General features: G+C 42.9%; 1 protein-coding gene across 1 annotated transcript; it reads right to left on the bottom strand.

Annotated features, from left to right (window-relative positions):
• Window positions 1-627: 627 nt before the first annotated feature.
• MAU2 (MAU2 sister chromatid cohesion factor) lies at window positions 628-23,106 on the bottom strand. Its single transcript, XM_033082152.1, has 19 exons — window positions 22,884-23,106; window positions 22,634-22,651; window positions 22,319-22,384; window positions 21,370-21,465; window positions 20,282-20,376; window positions 18,989-19,016; window positions 18,450-18,605; window positions 14,886-15,032; window positions 12,552-12,642; window positions 12,219-12,322; window positions 11,319-11,396; window positions 10,647-10,712; window positions 10,297-10,380; window positions 7,679-7,728; window positions 7,396-7,473; window positions 5,620-5,731; window positions 4,388-4,478; window positions 2,904-3,031; window positions 628-741 (listed from the first exon to the last, which is right to left on the bottom strand). Exons 1-19 carry the CDS (start codon window positions 22,971-22,973, stop codon window positions 667-669), a joined length of 1,653 nt encoding a protein of 550 aa, XP_032938043.1. The 5' UTR covers window positions 22,974-23,106; the 3' UTR covers window positions 628-666.
• Window positions 23,107-23,327: the final 221 nt, after the last annotated feature.

Here is a 23,327-nt window from a genome sequence, read left to right as displayed (position 1 = left end):
GGAATTTTGTGTTGAGGGCAAGGTTGGAATTTCATCCCAAACCTTTGGAATTGGAATTTCATCCCAGAATTTGGGAATCCTTTAAGGCACAGGTGCCTTCAGGCTGGAAAAAAAAATTTGGGCTCAACAGGAAAATTCCTGATTTTTCCCAATTCTAAAAAAGTGTGGGGAGAGCTGTGGATGTGGGAGGGATATCCCAGGAAATCCTGGAATTTCTCCTTCCCAAAAAAAAATGGGAATTTCCTCTCAGGGAATCCCAATCCATGATTTCCTCATCCTGTTATTCCCCAAGGATTTGGAATTTCCCCACCACAATTCTGAGCCTTTCCTGGGAATTCTCAAACCTTGGGATTCACCTGGATATTCCCACCTGGAAAAGCAGCTCCAGAGGTCCTGGAAAATCCCTGGAAAAATCCTGGAAAGTTCCTGGAAAATTTCTGGAAAAATCCTGGAAAATTTCTGGAAAAATCCTGGAAAAATTCTGGTTTTTTCCTCACTACCAGAGGGAATTCCATGGAAATTTTTGTTTCTTATCCCAAGTTTTTGGCTGTTTTTTGGGGTTTTTTTTTTGTTGGATTTTTTTTCCATGTTGTTGGTGGATATCCTGGAGTTTTCCTGGAGTTTTTCTGGAATTTTCCTGGAGTTTTCCAGGAGTTTTCCTGGAATTCACAGCAGACTGGCCAGGCTGGTGGTGGGGCCGTTCTGGGCCTGGAACTGGACTGGGGGGGGTCCATCTGTCCACTGCAAAGGGAAAAAAATGGATCAGAATCCCAGGAAAAATTCCCAAAAAATTCCACTGAGAACAAGGAATTCCCAGGAAAAACCTCCCTGCCCCAAAGATCCTATGTTCCAAGCTCCAAATTTGGTTTTCTATGTTTTTTTCTTGAATTTCCAAGCCAAAATCCTGCTGGGATTTGATTTTCCAAAGTTGTTTTCTTTAGTTTTTTGGAATTTCAAAGCCTAAATCCTGGGGGAAATTCCTTCTTTTCCAACTGGAAAAAGGAGATTTTAATTCAGTTTTGTCCTTTTGTGTTGCTGGAGTTGGGATTTGGTTTTTCCAGGGATATTCTTTCCACACCAAAATTGAATTTATTCCATTTTGAAGCACTGGATTTTGAGGAGAGCTCAACCATTCCAAATTCCCACAAATCCACCCCACATTTTTTTTAAATCCACCCCAAATTCCTCAAATCCACCACAAACTCCCCAAGTCCACCAAGGCCATGTCACAAAGGAACCCAGAGCTGGTTTTTCCCTCTGGAATTGCAAGATTTTCCCTCTGGAATTCCATGAATTTTCCCATTTTCCCCTCTGGAATTCCAGAATTTTCCGTGATTTCCCCGTTTTCACCTCAGGAATCCCAGGATTTCTGGGATTTTCCCATTTTCCCCTCAGGAATTCCATGAATTTCCCCTTTTTCCCCTCAGGAACCCCAGGATTTTGCAAGATTCCCCCATTTTCCCCTCAGGAATTCTGTTAATTCCCCCTTTTTCCCTCAGGAACCCCGGGATTTTCCCATTTTCCCCTCAGGGACCCCGGGATTTCCCCCTTTTCCCCTCAGGAACCCCAGGATTTTCCATGATTTCCCCCTTTTCCCCTCAGGAATTCCATTATTTCCCCCTTTTCCCCTCAGGAATCCCATGAATTCCTCATTTTCCCCTCCAAAACCCCAGGATTTTGCAGAATTTCCCCATTTTCCCCCCAGGAACTCCAGGATTTTGCAGAATTTCCCCCTTTTCCCCTCAGGAACACCGGGATTTTCCACAATGTCCCCATTTTCCCCTCAGAAATTCCATTATTTCCCCATTTTCCCCTCAAGAACCCTGGGATTTTCCCATTTTGGCCTGATGAATTCCATGATTTCCCTGTTTTCCCCTCAGGAACCCTGGGATATTGCAGAATTCCCCATCTTCCCCTCAGGAACCCTGGTGTTTCCCCCTTTTCCCCTCAGGAACCCCAGGATTTTGCAGAATTTCCCCCATTTTCCCCTCAGGAATCCCATGATATCCCCATTTTCCCCTCAGGAACCCCAGGATTTTCTACTATTTCCCCCTTTTCCCCTCAGGAACCCCAGGATTTTCCATGATATTCCCATTTTCCCCTCAGGAACCCTGGGATTTTCCATTATTTCCCCATTTTCCCCTCAGGAACACCATGATTTCCCCATTTTCCCCTCAGGAATTCCATGAATTCCCCATTTTCCCCTCAGGAATCCCAGAATTTCCCCATTTTCCCCCTCAGGAACCCCAGAATTTCCCCATTTTCCCCCTCAGGAACCCCAGAATTTCCCCATTTTCCCCTCAGGAACCCCAGGATTTTCCATTATTTCCCCATTTTCCCCTCAGGAACCCCAGAATTTCCCCATTTTCCCCTCAGGAACCCCAGGATTTTGCAGAATTTCCCAGTTTTCCCCTCAGAAACCCCAGGATTTTCCATGAATTCCCCATTTTCCCCTCAGGAACCCCAGAATTTCCCCATTTTCCCCTCAGGAATTCCATGATTTCCCCCTTTTCCCCTCAGGAACCCCAGGTTTTTGCAGAATTTCCCCATTTTCCCCTCAGGAACCCCAGAATTTTGCAGAATTTCCACATTTTCCCCTCAGGAACCCCAGGATTTTCTACTATTTCCCCCTTTTCCCCTCAGGAACCCCAGGATTTTCCATGATATTCCCATTTTCCCCTCAGGAACCCTGGGATTTTCCATTATTTCCCCATTTTCCCCCCAGGAATTCCATGAATTCCTCATTTTCCCCTCAGGAATCCCATGATATCCACATTTTCCCCTCAGGAACCCCAGGATTTTCCATTAATTTCCCCATTTTCCCCTCAGAAACCCCAGGATTTTGCAGAATTTCCCCCTTTTCCCCTCAGAAACCCCAGGATTTCGCAGGATTTGCTCCTCACCGTGATCAGGTTGTGCTCGGGGAGGCTGCAGGCCTCGATGTGATCCTGCAGCAGCTGCTGCGAGAAGTTCTGGTGCATCTGCGCGGCCTCGTGCGCGTCCATGGCGTTCCCACACGCCTTGTTCAGGTCTGCAAAACCCAAAACAAATCCTGCAATTCCCAAAAATCCCACCCTGGCTTTGGTTTGGGAACAAAATCCCAAAGATTTGAGGGAAAATCTGCCCCAAAATCTCCACAGAGATCCCAGATTTTGTCCTGAATTCCAACTCATCACATTCCCACATTTTCCCTGTAATTCCCACTTTTTTATGGATCATTCCAGATCCCAAATTCCCCCTGGAGTTGCACATTCCCTTTCCCTGTAATTCCCATTTTTCCAGACCCCAAATTCCCCCATTTTCCCCTATAATTCCCATTTTTCCAGACCCCAAATTCCCCCATTTTCCCTCTGTAATTCCCATTTTTCCATGTCCCAAATTCCCCCATTTTCCCTCCGTAATTCCCATTTTTCCAGGCCCCAAATTCCCACATTTTCCCCTGTAATTCCCATTTTCCATGCCCCAAATTCCCAAATTTTCCCCTGTAATTCTCATTTTTCCAGACCCCATTTTCCCTCTGTAATTCCCATTTTGCAGACCCCAAATTCCCCCATTTCCCCCTGTAATTCCCATTTTTCCATGTCCCAAATTCCCAAATTTCGCCCTGTAATTCCCATTTTTCCATGTCCCAAATTCCCCAGTTTTCCCCTGTAATTCCCATTTTTCCATGTCCCAAATTCCCCCATTTTTCCCCTGTAATTCCCATTTTTCCAGCCCCCAAATTCCCCCATTTTCCCCTATAATTCCCATTTTTCCAGACCCCATTTTCCCCTGTAATTCCTATTTTTCCATATCCCAAAATCCCCCATTTCCCCCTATAATTCCCATTATTCCAGACCCCAAATTCCCCCATTCTCCCTCTGTAATTCCCATTTTTCCAGACCCTAAATTCCCCCATTTTCCCCTATAATTCCCATTTTTCCAGACCCCAAATTCTCCCCTGTAAATCCCATTTTTCCAGGCCCCATTTCCCCCTGTAAATCCCATTTTTCCAGACCCCATTTTCCCCCTGTAATTCCCATTTTTCCATGTCCCAAATTCCCCCATTTCCCCCTGTAATTCCCATTTTTCCAGAACCCCAAATTCCCCCATTCTCCCCTATAATTCTCATTTTTCCAGACTCCATTTTCCAATGTAATTCCCATTTTTCCAGACCCCATTTTCCCCTGTAATTCCCATTTTTCCAGACCCCAAATCCCCCCATTTTCCCCTGTAATTCCCATTTTTCCATACCCCATTTCCCCTGTAATTCCCATTTTTCCAGACCCCATTTTCCCCTCTAATTCCCATTTTTCCAGACCCCAAATTCCCCCATTTCCCCTGTAAATCCCATTTTTCCAGATCCCATTTTCCCCTGTAATTCCCATTTTTCCAGCCCCAGAATTACCCCGGAGCAGGGCAGAGGACCAGAGCTGCACGGACATGTCGGGGATTTTGCTGGCCAGCTGCATGGCTGGCACCACCATGTTGTTGCTTTCCTAAAAAAAAATAAAAATATATATATATAGGGAAGGAAAAGGGAAAAATTTGGGATTTTTAGGGAATTTTTGCTGTCCTTGAAGCATGGATTGACTGAGAAAAATGGGGAATTTGGGGGGAGAATTGGGATTTTGTTGTTGTGTTTGAGGCATTGGGGTTGAAGGGAATGAAATCTCAGAATTCCCAGAGATTTATTGGGATAGGAAGGAATAAAATCCCAAAATTCCCAAGGAGTTCTTGGTGTGGAAAAGAATAAAATCCCAAAATTCCAAAATCCCAGAGATTCACTGGGATGGGAAGGAATAAAACCCCAAAATTCTCAAGGAATTCTTGGTGTGGAAAGGAATAAAATCCCAAAATCCCAGAGATTCACTGGAATGGGAAGGAATAAAATCCCAAAATTCTCAAGGAATTCTTGGTGTGGAAAGGAATAAAATCCCAAAATTCTCAAGCAATTCTTGGTGTGGAAAGGAAAAAAATCCCAAAATCCCAGAGATTCACTGGAATGGGAAGGAATAAAATCCCAAAATTCTCAAGGAATTCTTGGTATAGAAAGGAAAATAATCCCAAAATTCTCAAGGAATTCTTGGTATAGAAAGGAAAATAATCCCAAAATTCCAAAATCCCAGAGATTTAGTGGGATGGGAGGGAATAAAATCCCAAAATTCCCAAGGAATTCTTGGTGTGAAAAGGAATAAAATCCCAAAATTCCCAAGGACTTCTTGGTGTGGAAAGGAATAAAATCCCAAAATTCCCAAGAATTCCTTAGGATTCCAAGGAATAAGATCCCAAAATTCTCAAGGATTCCTTGGGATTGTAGGGAATGAGATTCCCAAGAAAAAAACCACTTTAAAAATCCCATTATTTTCACCCATATCCCGATTTTCTTTGGGATTTTTGGGGGGATTTTATTTGAGATTTTGGGGGGCATTTTCTCTGGGAATTCCAATTTCATGATCCAAGGATTGGGAGGGATTTGGATGATCCACTGGGAAGAAAATCCCAATTTTTGACGTGACAGCACTAAAAAACCCCTTAAAAAATCCCATTTTTCCTACCCATGACCCGATTTTCTTTGGGATTTTTTTGGGAATTTTTTCTGGGAATTTGGAATTGGGAATTCTGGGATTTGGGCTTTACCCTGTGGTTGCCCAGCACGTAGAAGATGTGGCCCAGCAGCACCAGGGAGCAGGCGGTCAGGCGGTTCAGGTCCTCGGCGTTCGACATCTTCAGCGTCTCCCGCAAAAAACGCCTGGGGGGGAAAAAAAAAAAAACGGGAAAAATTTGGGATTTGAACATCATGGAATGGCCTGGGAGAATTCCTGCATGGATGAAATGGTAGGAGGTGAGGAATTAATTTAAATAAAGGGAATTATTGAGTTTTCTGTGGGAATTGGGGTGGAGGTGCCACCCCTAGGAAGGTGAAAAGGATAAAAAGGATGAGAGGCCTGAGATCCCCAAATATTCCTTGGGACTGGAGGGAATAAAATCCCAAAATTCTCAAGGATTACAGGGAATGAAAGGCCTGAGATTCCCAAGGATTCCTGGGGATTGGAGGGAATAAAATCCCAAAATTCCCAAAGAGTCCATGGAATGAGTGCCAGGATTTCCAAGGATTCATGGGGATTGAAGGGAAAAAAATCCCAAAATTCCCAAGAAATCCAGGGAAGGACAGGCCCAAGATTCCCAAGGAATCATTGGGATTGCAGGGAATAAAATCCCAAAATTCTCAAGAATTCCAGGGAATGAAAGGCCTGAGATTCCCAAGGATTCATTGGGATTGAAGGGAATAAAATCCCAGAAGTCCCATGGATTCCATGGAATGAAAGGCCTGAGATTCTCAAGGATTCATTGGGATTGCAGAGAATAAAATCCCAAAATTCCCAAGGATTCCATGGAAGGAAAGGCCTGAGATTCTCAAGGATTCCTGGGGATTGAAGGGAATAAAATCCCAGGATTCCAAGGAATGAGAGGCATGAGATTTCCAAGGATTCATTGGATTGAAGTTAATAAAATGCCAAAATTCCCAAGGATTCCAAGGAATGAGAGTGCCAGGATTTCCAAGGATTCATTGGGATTGCAAGGAATAAAATCCCAAAATTCCCAAAATTCCAAGGAATGAGAGTGCCAGGATTCCTAAGGATTCATTGGGATTGCTGGGAATAAAATTCAAAGATTCCCAAGAATTCCAGGGAATGAGAGGCATGAGATTCCCAAGGATTCCTGGGGATTGGAGGGAATAAAATCCCAAAATTCCCAAGGATTCCAGAGAATGAAAGGCCTGAGATTCCCAAGGATTCATTGGGATTGCAGAGAATAAAATCCCAAAATTCCCAAGGATTCCATGGAATGAAAGGCCTGAGATTCCCAAGGATTCCTGGGGATTGAAGGGAATAAAATTCAAAGATTCCCAAGAATTCCAGGGAATGAGAGGCATGAGATTCCCAAATATTCCTTGAGATTGCAAGGAATAAAATCCCAAAATTCCCAAGGATTCCAGGGAATGAGAGTGCCAGGATTCCCAAGGATTCCTGGGGATTTAAGGCAATAAAATCCAAAATTCCCAAGGAATCCAGGGAAGGAGAAGCCCAAGATTTCCAAGGATTCCTTGGGATTGAAGGGAATAAAATCCCAAAATTCCCAAGGGTTCCAGGAAATAAAATTCCAAGATTCTCAATGATTCCTTGGGATTGCAGGGAATAACATTCCTAAAATTCCCAAGCATTTTGCAGGGAATAACATTTCCAAAATTCCCAAGGATTTCCAAAGACTGCAGGAAATAAAATCCCAAGGATTCCTTGAGATTGAAGGAAATAAAATCCCAAAATTGCAGGGAAAAGCTGGACTGAGTTTTCCAATTTTTTTTTCCCATTTTTTCCCCTTTTTTTCCTGCTTTTCCAGGGGGTTTGCACTCACTTGGCCTCGTTGTATCTTCCCTGGAAAAAGGAGAAGAGCCCTCGGATGTAAAACGCTGCAGCCCGGAGACAGTGGGAACTATGGAAAAAAAAACCAAAAAAAAATCATGGATCCCTCAAAATCCCACCCAAGTTCCAGCAATTCCACCCCAAAACCCAACTTCCAAGCAAAATTAATTAAATTAATTGGAATTAAATTGGATTTTTCTCCCAGATTTGTTGAAAATCCTGCTGCAAATCCATCATTCCCATCCCAGAATGTTGGGATTTGTTGGAATTCTCACCTCACTGGGAAGTTGTGGTCAGGATTTATCCTTTCCAATAAACTGTAGAGCTGGAAAATGGGAGAGGAAAAAGGGAATTATCATGGAGAAATGGATTTTTCAAGGAATAATCAACACCAAAGCAGTGAAATTCCACCTGAAGCAGCCCATATTTATACTAATATGGGGAATTTTAGGCTTGTTTTGATCCCAAAAATTAAATTTTATCCTAAATCTCCTCCAATTCCACAAAATTTCCTGGATAATAATTGTATTCCCACAGAAAACTTGGAGCTGGTGAATCTGATAATAAATTGGATGTCAGATTTGATTAATTAAAACCAGAATTTAATTAAAGAATTCACAAATTTTAAGGATTTTTTTTTTGCTTCCCAAGGGTTTTTCCCCAGATTTTGTGTGCAGGGAGCAAAATTCCTGTGCAGAATCTTCCAGAGAAAAATCCCTGAAGGCTCTGAGAGGGTGAAAATGGGGAAATTTGGGAATAAAACAGCAAAACTCAGGAGCAGATCCCTATTTGTGGTTATTTCTGTGATTCCCTGAAACTCCTGGATATGGAAAATGGATGGAAAATTGAGCCAAGAGGTTGAATGAGAGATGAGAAAGTTAAATTCCATTCCCATGGGAAGAATTCTGGGAATAATTCCAAATATTTGCAATTTGCCAGCTGATTTCTCAGAATTCCCACTCCCCTGATGAAGGAGCTGCTGCCAGCAAGGCCCTGATGACAAAAATGCTCAAGAAAAGCCAAATTTCAGAAATTTTATCCACAGAAAAGTGGGATTTCTCACTTCCCTGATGAATGAGGTGGTGCCAACAAGGCCTTGGTGGCAAAAATATCCAGGAAAAGCCAAATTTCAGGAATTTTCTCCACAGAAAAACAGGATTTGATAAAGAGAGTATACAGAATTGTGGGAATAATCCAGAATTTTTAGAGTTTCCCAGCTGATTTCTTAGAAATTCCCACTCCCTTGATGAAGAGGCTGCTGCCAGCAACGCCCTGATGACAAAAATGCTCAAGAAAAGCCAAATTTCAGGAATTTTCTCCACAGAAAAGTGGGATTTCTCCCTCCCCTCATGAAGGAGTTGGTGCCAGCAAAGCCCTGATGACAAAAACGCCCAAGAAAAGCCAAATATCAGGAATTTTCTCCACAGAAAATTGGGATTTCTCACTTCCCTGATGAAGCAGCTGCTGCCAACAAGGCCTGAATACAAAAAAATATACGGGGAAAACCAAATTTCAGAAATTTTCCCCACAGAAAAGTGGGATTTCTCCCTCCCCTCATGAAGGAGCTGCTGCCAGCAAGGCCTTGATGACAAAAATGCCCAAGAAAAGCCAAATTTCAGAAATTTTCTTCACAGAAAATTGGGATTTCTCACTTCCCTGATGAAGGAACTGCTGCCAACAAGGCCTGAATACAAAAAAATATACGGGAAAAGCCAAATTTCAGAAATTTTCCCTACAGAAAACTGGGATTTCTCCCTCCCCTCATGAAGGAGCTCCTGCCAAAAAGGCCCTAATGACAAAAATGCTCAAGAAAAGCCAAATTTCAGCAATTTTCTCCACAGAAAATTGGGATTTCTCCCTCCCCTCATGAAGGAGTTGCTGCCAGCAAGGCCCTGATGGCAAAAATGCTCAAGAAAAGCCAAATTTCAGGAATTTTCTCCACAGAAAATTGGGATTTCTCACTTCCCTGATGAATGAGTTGGTGCCAACAAGGCCTTGGTGGCAAAATTATCAAGGAAAAGCCAAATCCCAGGAATTTTCTCCACAGAAGAACAGGATTTTACAGAAAGAATGGGAAGAATTATGGGAATAATCCAGACTTTTTGAGTTTTTTAACTGATTTCTCAGCAATTCCCACCCCTTGATGAAGGAGCTGCTGCCAGCAAGGCCTTGATGACAAAAATGCCCAAGAAAAGCCAAATTTCAGGAATTTTCTCCACAGAAAATTGGGACTTCTCCCTCCCCTCATGAAGGAGTTGCTGCCAGCAAGGCCTTGATGACAAAAATGCCCAAGAAAAGCCAAATTTCAGAAACTTTATCCACAGAAAATTGGGATTTCTCACTTCCCTGATGAATGAGGCAGTGCCAACAAGGCCTTGGTGGCAAAATTATCCAGGAAAAGCCAAATCCCAGGAATTTTCTCCACAGAAAAACAGGATTTGACAGAAAGAATGGGAAGAATAATCCAGAATTTTTTGAGTTTTTTAGCTGATTTCTCAGCAATTCCCAACCCTCGACGAAGCTGCTGCTGCCAGCAAGGCCTTGATGGCAAAAATATCCAGGAAAAGCCAAATATCAGGAACTTTCTCCACAGAAAATTGGGATTTCTCCCTCCCCTCATGAAGGAGCTACTGCCAGCAAGGCCTTGGTGGCAAAAATATCCAGGAAAAGCCAAATTTCAGGAATTTTCTCCACAGAAAAGCAGGATTTGACAGACAGAGTGGGAAGAATTGTGGGAATAATCCAGAATTTTTAGAGTTTCCCATCTGATTTCTCAGCAATTCCCACTCCCCTGATTGAGGAAGGCCCTGATGACAAAAAATGCCCAGGAAAAGCAAAATTTAACGAATTTTTTTCCTCAGAAAATTGGGATTTTGGGGAGATCCCTGCTCACCTCCTGGTGCCGATTCCCTTCCCGGATGTAGACGCTGGCCAGGTTGGTGACAATAAATGCCCACAGCTCCTGGTGGGTTGTGAGCTGGAAAAAAAAAAAAAAATAGAAAATTCCCAAATATTTCAGTCTTCCCCTCAGGATTTGTTCAGTCTCACCAAAAAAATCCTGGCTAAAAAATCACATATTGATATTTTAATGTTATATATCCCTCTGTGATCTAAGGAAAATCATTAATAAATAATAAAATTAATTAAGGTTTCTATTCAAATTCCCATTGCCACTCTTTGTAAAGCCCTTGAAAATTTGAGAATAAAATCTTTCCAGGAGAAAATTTGGGAATAAAATCTCACCCTCAGTGCTGTAGTGAATTGTGCTTCTGCATTGTCCATGCAGTTGACAGAGATGCAGTACAGACCCTGGAAAAGAAAAGATATTTTTGGGAATGCAGCCCAAAATATTCACAAATCCATGGAAATATTTGGATTACAGCAGGAAAAAGAAACCAACAAGTCTCAGGGGTGGGGAAAATAAAGAATTTCTAAAAAATGTCCTTTAAAATAAATTATTCATGGAATAAAAAACTTAATTTAGCTATAAAATATCTCTTAAAATCATGGAAAAACTCAATTTCCTTATAAAAACTCTTCCCCTTCCACAATTCCCACAAAAAACCATCTCCAGTGGGCACAGTTGAAATCCCTGGATTTCTTTTTTCCAGTTGATTCCTCCCAAATTTCCACTCCCTTCATGAAGGAGCTGCTGCCAGACAAGGCCTTGGTGGCAAAAATACCCAGGAAAAGCCAAATCCCAGGAATTTTCTCCACAGAAAGTTGAGATTTTTCTCTGCAGGAAAGCAAGATTTGCTGGAACAACTTGGGATAAGTGGGAAGTCCTTCTGTCCACCCACCCAAACCATCCTGGAATTTTTTTTCTAAAATAAGTTTTAAGCCAGGGATGAGTGGATGATGCAAATTCTGGAATTTCTCTCTGGAATTCCCAAGTTTTATCCCAAAAAAACTCACCAGGAGCGTGTGCAGCTGGGCAGCATGGTTGGAAAAGAGCCTGGGAGACTGCTGGCACAGCTGGCAGACTTGGGAAATCTGGGAAAAAAAAACCAAAATTCTCAATTTTTAACATTTCCCCCACTTTTTATACCCTAAATCCTGCTCTTTGTACCCCTCATGGATGCAGGGATTGGCTCCAGGATCTCCAATCCTGGATAAATCCTGGCTGGGTGTGCTGGAAGGAGAGGAAAAAGGGATTTCCTCACATTCCTGCCACATTCCAGCTGGTTTGGAATGGTTTCCTCCACCCTCTGGAATTCACAGCCACAGATCCATCCTGAAATGCTCCAGATTTTCCAAGAAAAGTGGGATAAAATCTTCCAAAATCTGGGATTGGGGTGGGTTTCAGCAGACAGAATCCATCCCCATTCCCAATCCCAGCAGGGATTGGATGATCCAGTCCCAGGGTTTTTAAATTATTGGAAAAATGAGAAAAAAAAAGTCCAATTTCCTCTGGAACAACACAAATCAAGCAGGGAAAAGGAGAAAAAGCAGGAATGTTAAAAACTGGAAAACACCTGAATAAGAAGGAGCCACTCTGGAATGGATGGAATGGGAAAAAAACCACCAGGATCAGCCTGGAATTCCCACCAGGAAGGTGGGAATGGAATCAATTATTGATTATTCCATGATCAATTCCAAAATATCCTTAAAGAAATATTTCAGAGGAGCCAATCCCACATTTTCCAAGCCCTGAGCACCACCAAGTTTGGCTGTATCCATGAATAAACCAGCAGGAATTTCCCACCTGAGCCCAAAATTACAAATTCCCACATTTTAAAGGTTGTTCCTGCAGAATATTCCCATTTTTTTGGGTAAAATATTCCCAGCCAGGAAATGCTGGAATTCCCACATTACCTCCTGCAGGGCTGTGGCTTTGTGTCCTGTCACCAGCCTGCACATGATGATGTGTTCCAACAAAATCACTTGGAATGAGGACAGGATGGGGCTGCAGTCCAGCACTGAGAAAGGAACAGCAGGAATTCCATCAGGGATTTAAGGAATTTTAAAAATCCCATTAAAAAAAAAATACAAAACAAAATTTAAAAAGTTGATTTTTGTACTCCAAAGCCACCACCCAGCCTTAAAATCAGGATTTTAATCTTAGTTTTAGCCTTAGGCTGACCCACAAGGCTGAGGGATGGATTGAAATGAGGAATAAATAATGAGATTTTCCTCTTTTTTCCTTACTTTTGAGCTTCTCCAGCTGCATGAGGGCTTTGTCTGTGTATTTCTGAGCCTTCTCCAGGTACCCTGCCTGCATGGAATGCATCACTGTCACCTGCAGGGAAGCACAGCAAGGATTATCCAGCTGGGAATTCAGCCCCAGAAAGTTCTGGAGTGCCCCAGGATGGTGGGAGGTGTGATTAAAAGATTGGTTTTTAAATTCCTTCCCACCCCCAATCGTTCCACAATTCCCAATATTTATCTGTGCAGAGAGGGAAGGGCTGGGAATTCACAGAATTCCTCAAATCCCAAATTTTTAACGTCATTAAAGATTAGAATCATCTCCAAGAAATAGAAAAAAATCCTTCAGCAGTTCCATGTCCAGCTCTGATGTTGATAAAATTAGGCCAAAGTGGCTCTGCTTTGTACAAATCAGTCAATTTTCATTTGACTCAGGTATTAATTAATAAATTAATTAATTATTTCTTAATTAATTCCCATTTCCAGCCTGGAATCTCCTCACACACTGAGCAGCTCCCCCAGCATCATCCCACTAACACTGAGGGAAAAACAGCTCAAAGATTGATAAAATTAAGTCAAAGTAGGTCTGATTTGTACAAATAACTCCATTTCCATTTGGGTCAGGTACAAATTAATAAATAAATTAATTAATTAGTAATTAATTCCTATTTCCAGCCTGGAATCTCCTCACACACTGAGCAGCTCCCTCAGCATCATCCCACAAATGCTGAGGGAAAACCAGCTCAAAGATTGATAAAATGAAGCCAAAGTGACTCTGAGTTGTATAAATAATTCCATTTCCATTTGGGTCAGGTACAAATTAATAAATAAATTAATTAATTAGTAATTAATTTCTATTTCCAGCCTGGAATCTCCTCACACACTGAGCAGCTCCCTCAGCATCATCTCATGGACACTGAGGGTAAAACAGCACCTAACAGTTGATAAAATTAAGCCAAAGTGGCTCTGATTTGTACAGATAACTCCATTTTTATTTCATCAAATACTAATTAATTAATCAATTATTAATTAATTAATCAATCCCCATTTTCAGCCTGGAATCTCCTCTTACACTGAGCAGCTCCCTCAGCATCACCCCGTTAATGCTGAGGGAAAAACAGCTCAAAGAGTTGATAAAATGAAGCCAAAGTGGCTCTGATTTATACAAACAACTCCACTTTTGACTCAGATACTAAACAATTAATAATTAATTATTAATTAATTAATCAATTCCAATTTCCAGCCTGGAATCTCCTCACACACCGAGCAGCTCCCTCAGCATCACCCCACAAACACTGAGGGAAAAACAGCTCAAGGAGTTGATAAAATGAAGCCAAAGTGGCTCTGAGTTGTATAAATAATTCCATTTCCATTTGAGTCAGGTACAAATTAATAAATAAATTAATTAATTAGTAATTAATTTCTATTTCCAGCCTGGAATCCCCTCACACACTGAGCAGCTCCCTCAGCATCATCTCATGGACACTGAGGGTAAAACAGCATCTAACAGTTGATAAAATGAAGCCAAAGTGGCTCTGATTTGTACAAATACCTTTGTTTTTATTTGAGTCAGGTACAAATGAATAAATAAATGAATTAATTAGTAATTAATTCCTATTTCCAGCCTGGAATCTCCTCACACACCGAGCAGCTCCCTCAGCATCACCCCACAATCAATGAGGGTAAAACAGCTCAAGGAGTTGATAAAATGAAACCAAAGTGGCTCTGAGTTGTATAAATAATTCCATTTCCATTTGGGTCAGGTACAAACTAATAAATAAATTAGTTAATTAGTAATTAATTCCTATTTCCAGCTTGGAATCTCCTCACACACTGAGCAGCTCCCTCAGCATCACCCCATTAATGCTGAGGGAAAAACAGCTCAAAGAGTTGATAAAATTAAGCCAAAGTGGCTCTGAGTTGTATAAATAATTCCATTTCCATTTGGGTCAGGTACAAATTAATAAATAAATTAATTAATTAGTAATTAATTTCTATTTCCAGCCTGGAATCTCCTCACACAGTGAGCAGCTCCCCCAGCATCATCACACAAATGCTGAGGGAAAAACAGCTCAAGGAGTTGATAAAATGAAGCCAAAGTGGCTCTGATTTGTACAAATAACTCCACTTTTGACTACTAATCAATTAATTAATTATTAATTAATTAATCAATCCCCATTTCCAGCCTGGAATCTCCTCACACACTGAACAACCCCCACAGATGCTGAGCTAAAACCAGCACCGAGCATCTCCCAAACCCATCCCTGCCGCCCCCAAACGATTCCTCAGCCCTCATTAATCTCACTAATTAACAGCAGTGTTAATTAAGGCTCTCACCAGGTAGACCAGCACACACATGTGCTCCTTGGGCAGCCAGTGGAAGAGGTCAGCAGGGTTGCTGGGCAGGATCTCGTCGTCGTGCAGGGTGGAGATGGTTTGGATGCACTGCTGCAGCTGCTTCAGGCACGGCTTCACACTTTTCACCTGCCCAAAAAACAAATTAATTCACAGTAATTTCACAATTATAAACCACAGGTCTTGGGTTACAATAAATGTGATCAAAGGTGGCTGCTCTATCAGCATCTGTTCAGGGTGGGGCAGTGATGCTGATCTCTGTGGGAGATGTTCTGATAATGGGTCAGGTTTTATAAACCAGGTGGGGCAGTGTTCTTTATATCTGTGGGGATATCTCCTGTTAATGGGTCATCTGTTAAAAACCAGGTGGGGCAGTGTTCTTTATCTTTTCATAACCCATCCTTCCTCCAGGAGATCTCTCCTGCTAATGGCCACATTTTATAAACCAGGTGGGGCAGTGTTTTTATCTCTGTGGGAGATATTCTCTGTTAATAGCCCATATGTTAAAAACCAGGTGGGGCAGTGATCCTGATCTCTGTCAGAGATATCTCCTGTTTGTGGCCATATTTTATAAACCAGGTGGGGCAGTGTTCTTTATCTTTTCACAGCCCATCCTTCTTCCAGGAGATCTCTCCTGTTAATGTCCATATTTTATAAACCAGGTGGGGTTTATATATCCTTATCTCCATGAGAGAGATCCTCTATTATTGGGCCAGCTGTCAAAAAAAAGGTGGGGCAGTGTTCTTTATCTTTTCACAGCCCATCATTCTTCCAGGAGATCTCTCCTGTTAATGGCTCATATTTTACAAACCAGGTGAGGCAGAGATCCTGATATCTGTCAGAGATATCTCCTGTTAATGACCATATTTTATAAACCAGGTGGAACAGTGTTTTTATCCTTGTCAGAGATATCTCCTGTTCATGGGCCATTTATTAAAAATCAGCTGGGGCAGTGTTCTTTATCTTTTCACAGCCCATCCTCCCTCCAGGAGATCTCTCCTGTTAATGGGTGATATTTTATAAACCAGCTGAGGCAGTGTTTTTATCTCTGTCAGAGATATCTCCTGTTCATGGCCATGTTTTACAGCAGTGTATTGTTCTTTATCTTTCCACACCCCATCCTTCCTCCAGGAGTCATTTTCTGCCATTGAGTGGTGAAAAAACAGAGCAATTCCAGCTGGGGACTCAAGGAAAAGCTCTTCAGGCCCTAAGCACAAAAAAACTGAAAAGAGGAGGGTGGGATGGGAAGGAAGACAAAACTTGATGATTTGAGAGTTTTAATTGGACAGGAATTCACTTCCACTATATTTAAAAAAAAAATAAAATAACCCTCAGGGCTGATTTTTTCAGGATTTATCCCCATCTGGTAATTGGGATTGGTAACTCCCAGATTTAGGATTTAGGATTGATGAACACTCAGCACTTCATGGTGTTGATCAGCAGCAAGAGATGCTCCAAACATTCCTAAAATCTCCCCAAAAATTCCTTCACTACACCATGGATATACAAACATCATGGACAACATCTCTAAATTAATTTAATTTCCTCACTCTTCATTTAATTTGGAATGAAAACCCACAGGAATTCACTTCCAATATTAAAAAAAAATTCCAAAAATGCCCTCAGGGCTGATTTTTTAGGAATTCTCCCCACCCCAAATTCCCATTTGGAACGTGGCACGTACCTGGCCAGCATCCAGGTAATTGGGATTGGTAATTCCCAGATTTAGGATTTAGGATTGATGAACACTCAGCATTTCACGGTGTTGATCAGCAGCAAGAGATGCTCCAAATATTCCCAAAAATCTCCCCAAAAATTCCTTCACTACACCATGGATATACAAACATCATGGACAACATCTCTAAATTAATTTAATCTCCTCACTCTTCATTTAATTTGGGATGAAAACCCACAGGAATTCACTTGTGTTATTTTAAAAAAATTTTTTTAAATGCCAAAAAAATGCCAAAAAATCCCAAAAAATGCCCTCAGGGCTGATTTTTTAGGAATTCTCCCCATCCCAAATTTTCATTTGGTAATTGGGATTGGTAATTCCCAGATTTAGGATTTAGGATTGATGAACACTCAGCACTTCATGGTGTCGATATTCCCAAAAATCTCCCCAAAAATTCCTCCACTCCACCATGGATATACAAACATCATGGACAACATCTCTAAATTAATTTAATCTCCTCACTCTTCATTTAATTTGGGATGAAAACCCACAGGAATTCACTTCCATTATTTAAAAAAAATTTTTAAAAAATCCAAAAAAAATCCCAAAAAAATGCCCTCAGGGCTGATTTTTTAGGAATTATCCCCATCCCAATTTTTCATTTGGTAATTGGGATTGGTAATTCCCAGATTTAGGATTGATGAACACTCAGCATTTCACGGTGTTGATCAGCAGCAAGAGATGCTCCAAACATTCCCAAAATCTCCCCAAAAATTCCTCCACTACACCATAGATTTACAAACATAATGGACAACATCTCTAAATTAATTTAATTTCCTCACTTTTCATTTAATTTGGGATGAAAACCCACAAGAATTCATTCCAATATTAAAAAAAAAATTCCAAAAATGCCCTCAGGGCTGATTTTTTAGGAATTCTCCCCACCCCAAATTCCCATTTGGTAATTGGGATTGGTAATTCCCATATTTAGGATTTAGGATTGATGAACACTCAGCACTTCATGGTATTGATCAGCAGCAAGAGATGCTCCAAACATTCCCAAAATCTCCCCAAAAATTCCTCCACTATACCATGGAAGCAACAGAGCCCACCATGGATATACAAACATCATGGACAACATCTCTAAATTAATTTAATTTCCTCACTCTTCATTTAATTTGGGATGAAAACCCACAGGAATTCACTTCCAATATTAAAAAAAAATTCCAAAAATGCCCACAGGGCTGATTTTTTAGGAATTCTCCCCACCCCAAATTCCCATTTGGTAATTGGGATTGGTAATTCCCATATTTAGGATTTAGGATTGATGAACACTCAGCACTTCATGGTATTGATCAGCAGCAAGAGATGCTCCAAACATTCCCAAAAATCTCCCCAAAAATTCTTCCAGTACACCATGGAAGCAACAGAGCCCACCATGGATATACAAACATCATGGACAACATCTCTAAAATAATTTAATTTCCTCACTCTTCCTTTAATTTGGGATGAAAACCCACAGGATTGGGTTTGGTAATTCCCATATTTAGGATTTAGGATTGATGAATACTCAGCATTTCACGGTGTTGATCAGCAGCAAGAGATGCTCCAAACATTCCCAAAATCTCCTCAAAAATTCCTTCACTCCACCATGGATATACAAACATCATGGACAACATCTCTAAATTAATTTAATTTCCTCACTCTTCATATAATTTGGGATGAAAACCCACAGGAATTCACTTCCGATAGTAAAAAAAATCCAAAAAAAATCCCAAAAAAATCCAAAAAAATCCCAAAAAAATGCCCTCAGGGCTGATTTTTTAGGAATTCTCCCCACCCCAAATTCCCATTTGGAACGTGGCACCTACCTGGCCAGCATCCAGGTAATGTGTGACCTGCAGGACCAGGAAGAAGACCCTGAGGGATTCCTTCTGGATGGGATTTCCCTGCCAGTTCTCCACGATCTGCCCACACAGCGTCAGCAGCGGGTGAACCTCCTGCAGCTTCCTCTCCATCAGCAGCAGCTGCAATTCCCAAAGAAAATCCAATTTTTTTTTTTCATGGAATGATAATTTCCCCCATGGAAAATGGGGTTGTTTCATCCCTGAGGTTGCCCAAAGTCAGGTTGGGATATTTGAAGTTGTCTGTGGTTTTTTCAACCCAGACAATTCCATTAATTCTCTAATTCCATGGATTCTCTAATTCCAAGAATTCTGAAATATTCATCTGATTCCCCACAGCCCTTTCACCCCACCAGTATTTCCATCCCTCATTATAAAAGTGAAAATTTGCAATGATCCTTCTATAAGGAATATACAGAATTTATCTGTAGGAATCCTGCTTACCCCCTTAAAAAAAACAATCTGGGATTTATAATTGAACAGGAAATAATTTATTTCCAACTTACCATCCCCTTGCTGAGCAGGAAGAGAGCTCTGGAATGAAAGAGAATAAAGTGAAATTCTAAAAGAAATTACTTGATCCACCAAAAAAAAACCAAAAATAAAAACATCAGGAAAAAATAAAAATCTGCCTTTTTCTCCCCTCTAAAAACAGGGAAAAAAAGAGGATTAAGGCAGGAATTGCCAGGGAACTCAAGGAGGAAATCCCAGGGAATTTGGGGAGGAAATTCCAGTAACTCTGGAGGAAATCCCAGGGAATTCAGGCAGGAAATCCCAGGGAATATGGGGAGGAAATCTGATGGAATTTGGGAAGGAAATCCCAGGGAATTTGGGAAGGAAATCCTGGGAAATTTGAGGATGAAATCCCAGGAAATTTGAGGTTGAAATCCCAGGAATTCCCTCAGGAAATCCCGGGAAACCTGGAGATTAAATCCCAGGAATTCTGGCAAGAAATCCCAGAAGACTGAAGGACAAAATCCAGGGATGAAATCCCAGGAATTCCCTCAGGAAATCCCAGGGAATTGTGGCAGGAAATCCCAGGGAATTGTGGCAGGAAATCCCAGGGAATTGAGGCAGGAAATCCCAGGGAATTGTGGCAGGAAATCCCAGGGAATTGTGGCAGGAAATCCCAGGGAATTGTGGAAGGAAATCCCAGGGAACTGTGGCAGGAAATCCCAGGGAATTCTGGCAGGAAATCCCAGGAATTCCCTCAGGAAATCCCAGGGAATTGTGGCAGGAAATCCCAGGAAATTGTGGCAGGAAATCCCAGGAATTCTGACAGGAAATCCCAGGAAATTCTGGCAGGAAATCCCAGGAATTCCTTCAGGAAATCCCAGGAAATTCTGACAGGAAATCCCAGGAATTCTGACAGGAAATCCCAGGGAATTGTGGCAGGAAATCCCAGGAATTCCTTCAGGAAATCCCAGGAAATTCTGACAGGAAATCCCAGGGAATTGAGGCAGGAAATCCCAGGGAATTGTGGCAGGAAATCCCAGGGAATTGTGGCAGGAAATCCCAGGGAATTGAGGCAGGAAATCCCAGGGAATTGAGGCAGGAAATCCCAGGAATTTGGGGAGAAAATCCCAGGGAATTGTGGCAGGAAATCCCAGGGAATTGTGGCAGGAAATCCCAGGGAATTGTGGCAGGAAATCCCAGGGAATTGTGGCAGGAAATCCCAGGAATTCCCTCAGGAAATCCCAGGAATTGTGGCAGGAAATCCCAGAGAATTGTGGCAGGAAATCCCAGGAATTCCCTCAGGAAATCCCAGGAATTGTGGCAGGAAATCCCAGGATTGTCACCTGGTGTACTCGGAGCCCACCACGCGCGCGTACTCGGCCCCCACTCCCAGCAGGTCACAGGCTGACACCAAATCCTTTTCCAGGGTGTGCAGTTGCTGAAATGGGAAAAAAAATAAATATAAAACCTCCCTGAATCCCAAAAAAATGCAATTATCCCTGGATTTACAAATTCCTGCTCTTAAAGGGGTTTTAAATCCATTTTCCAAAGAAATCTCTGGTGTTTCCAAGGATTTGTCTGAGCCCAGGATTTTTTTTTTCCTTTAAATTCCTAATTAATGAGGAATTGGTTAAAAATTGGAGGCAGATCCTGCAAAGGGTGAAAATCCCAGATGCCAACAGCTCCAAAAAATCCATGGATTGTCACAGTGGAACAAGAGTTTTCCCAGCAAGAGGAGCCCCCAAGGTGTGTTCCCAAATTTTCTCCCTTTCCTAAATTCAGGTGGGAATTCAGGAAGAGAAGAAGGGATTCCAAGGAAATGGGAAATCAGGGAAAAATGGGAAGGAAAAGTTTCTGAATTCTCAGGATGATCTCCTGGAAAAGAAAATATTCCTCAACTCCTGGGAAATTAAATATTCCTAAATTTATTTTTTTTTATAAATACAGTTAAATGTATCTCTGTTCTTACAAATATTTTTAATTTATAAATATTTTGGAGCACATTCTAGACCCAAAAAAAGAAAACTTCCTTGGAATTTCTTTCCCTTACTCCCTTTTTTTGGATACTTTTCCTCCTCCCTAATCAAACACAAAACAACCCAATCAACACCTCTGCCTGGAAAACTCCAATCCCAGCAGGATTTCTCTTCCTGCAAGCCCCAAAATTGATTTTTTTTTACTCCATCCTTGGAATTCCAGGTTCCTAATTCCCACAGAGAGCTCCTGGCTGATTCCTTGATCCAATCCAGAGGCTCCCAACACCAATTCCCAACCAATTTCCCACGAACAGCAAATTTTTAGGGGATAAAGTGATAAAAACCATCCATTAACAGCGATTTTTTAGCAGATAACAGAACAAAAGGTTTCCAAGCTGGTTTTGATGGGAATAGAGGATTTTTCCAGGATTTTTTTCCCTGCTGCAAGGACTCACAGCCAGCTGGAAGAGCAGCCTGCAGTGCCAGTAGGGAGTTTGCTGGGAGATCTGGATGGCTTTGCGCAGCAGGGGCTTGGCCGTGTCCACGGAATTCTGCAACACAAACACCCCAAAAATCACCACAAATCCAAAATCCTGGAATCCCACAGCCTTGAAATCCCTTGGGTAGTCACATTCAGGAGGGATTAAAGGGTTGGAAGCAATAAAGATAAAATGGGAGAAGTTTGGGGCTGTTCCAACCTGGGATGGAGAAATTTGGGATTTTGGGATTTTGGGAAGTGTCCCTGCACACAGCAGGGTGGGATTGGATGGGATTGAAATTTTTTTCCAATCCTGGATATTGGGATTCAAAACACCAGGAAATTATTTTTGGAGGAAAGCAGCACAATTTCCTAAAAACACAAAATTTGGGATGATCCAATTGGGGTTTTCCAAAGAAGGAGCCAAAATGTGGAAAGGAAAATTGTGAGCAAGGAATGGAGGGACAGGACACAGGGAATGGCTTCCCAGATTCCTCTCAGGTGGGATTTTGGGATGGAATTCCTCCCTGGGAGGGTGGGATGGGGTTGGGATAAAATTCCCAGAGCAGCTGGGGCTGCCCCATCCTTGGAATTTCCAGGTTGGAGCAAACTGGGATAGGGGGAGGTGTGAACTGGGTGATCATTCAGGTTCCTTCCAGCCCAAATCACTCCAGAATTCCAAAAAAATTCCTGGATTTCCCTCCCTCCCTTCCCTCAAACCAACATTTGTTTAACAAGAAGTAAAAAATTTCTTTAACCAAGCAAAATCCCTTTGCAGGGTGAAACTCTGCTTGCAATTCCAGCAAAAACTTCCCCAAAAATGGAAGGGGAAAAGCGTCTCATCCCAGAAATCTGATTTTTCAGGGGAATATCCTGTTCCAAACCCAAATTCAGAGGGCACAGAGGGGTTTAGGGGTTTCTCTCACCTCCTGGCAGTAGAGCTCTGACAGCAAACTGGCTGCCTCGAACTTCACATCTTCAAACTGGGGGATCTGGCACCGGGGTTAAGGGAACAACAAAATCCAGGTGGGAAACAGCAGCAAAACCTCCAAAAACCCTCAGGAAAATTGGGATCAGATGGGATTTAAGGCCCCTTCCAACCCAAACTCCGTGAAAGCAGTGAGGAAGTTGATTAAAAACCCCCATTTCACGCCCCCATCCCCAGCTCTTGAAGGTGTTTTGGGTTTTTCTTGGAGTTGTTCTGAGCTCAGAGCCCTTCCTGGATCCCGGGAAAAGGATACCTGCTGGGATATCAGCCACTGCAAGAGAACACAGCGGGTTAGGGTGGCACTGACACCCACCAGAACCTCCCCGACACCCTCCCCCTCTGTGCCAGGAGCCTCTCACCGCCCCTCTCCCTGCTCCTCATCATTTCCAGCTGCCAGCACCCCCTCAGCCACCCCTTCCCCACCACCCCCAACCCCTCCTCCACGCACTGGCACCCCCCGTTTCCCCTTCCCCAAGCCCATCCCGGCTCCCTGCCCCGCTCACCGCCTTCTCCAGGTGCCCGCGGGCCTGGTCGCCGTTACGGGTGTGGTGGTAGAGGACGGAGCCGAGCTGGAGGTGCGTGCGGGCCTCCATGCGGGGCGGGGGCTTGCGGGGCAGCACGGCCTGCAGGCAGTGCACGCACAGCCGCACCTTGGGCGGGCTGGACGTGCGGAAATGTTCGGCCAGGCCCAGCAACGCCAGGTACCACGACTCGCCCGCGGCCGCGCCGCCGCCCGACGCCGAGCCCGGCGCAGGCCCGGCTGCGCCGCCGCCACCTCCGGCACCTCCGCCACCGCCTCCGGCCCCACCCGCGGCTCCCGCCGCCTCCCCAGAGCCGCTCCCGCCGCCTCCCGCCGGCTGCGGCGGCTGCTGAGGCGGCGGCGGCTGCTGAGGGGCCGCCGCGCCCGCCGCCACCGCCGCCATCTTGGGGCCGCCGACAACACCGCC

Source organism: Catharus ustulatus, chromosome 29 (assembly GCF_009819885.2).
Source record: "Catharus ustulatus isolate bCatUst1 chromosome 29, bCatUst1.pri.v2, whole genome shotgun sequence".
NCBI lineage: Eukaryota > Metazoa > Chordata > Aves > Passeriformes > Turdidae > Catharus > Catharus ustulatus.
This window is presented reverse-complemented; position numbering and strand designations above follow the sequence as displayed.

Bases quoted from the DNA above. Each gene is read 5' to 3' on its own strand.
- MAU2 (XM_033082152.1), bottom strand. From the start codon at position 22,973: ATGGAGGCCCGCACGCACCTCCAGCTCGGCTCCGTCCTCTACCACCAC. The intron at 5,732-7,395 runs GTGAGTGCAAAC...TTTCCCCCCCAG, and splicing joins GGAAGATACAACGAGGCCAA to GCGTTTTTTGCGGGAGACGC. The intron at 742-2,903 runs GTGAGGAGCAAA...TTCCCTTTGCAG, and splicing joins CCGAGCACAACCTGATCACG to TGGACAGATGGACCCCCCCC.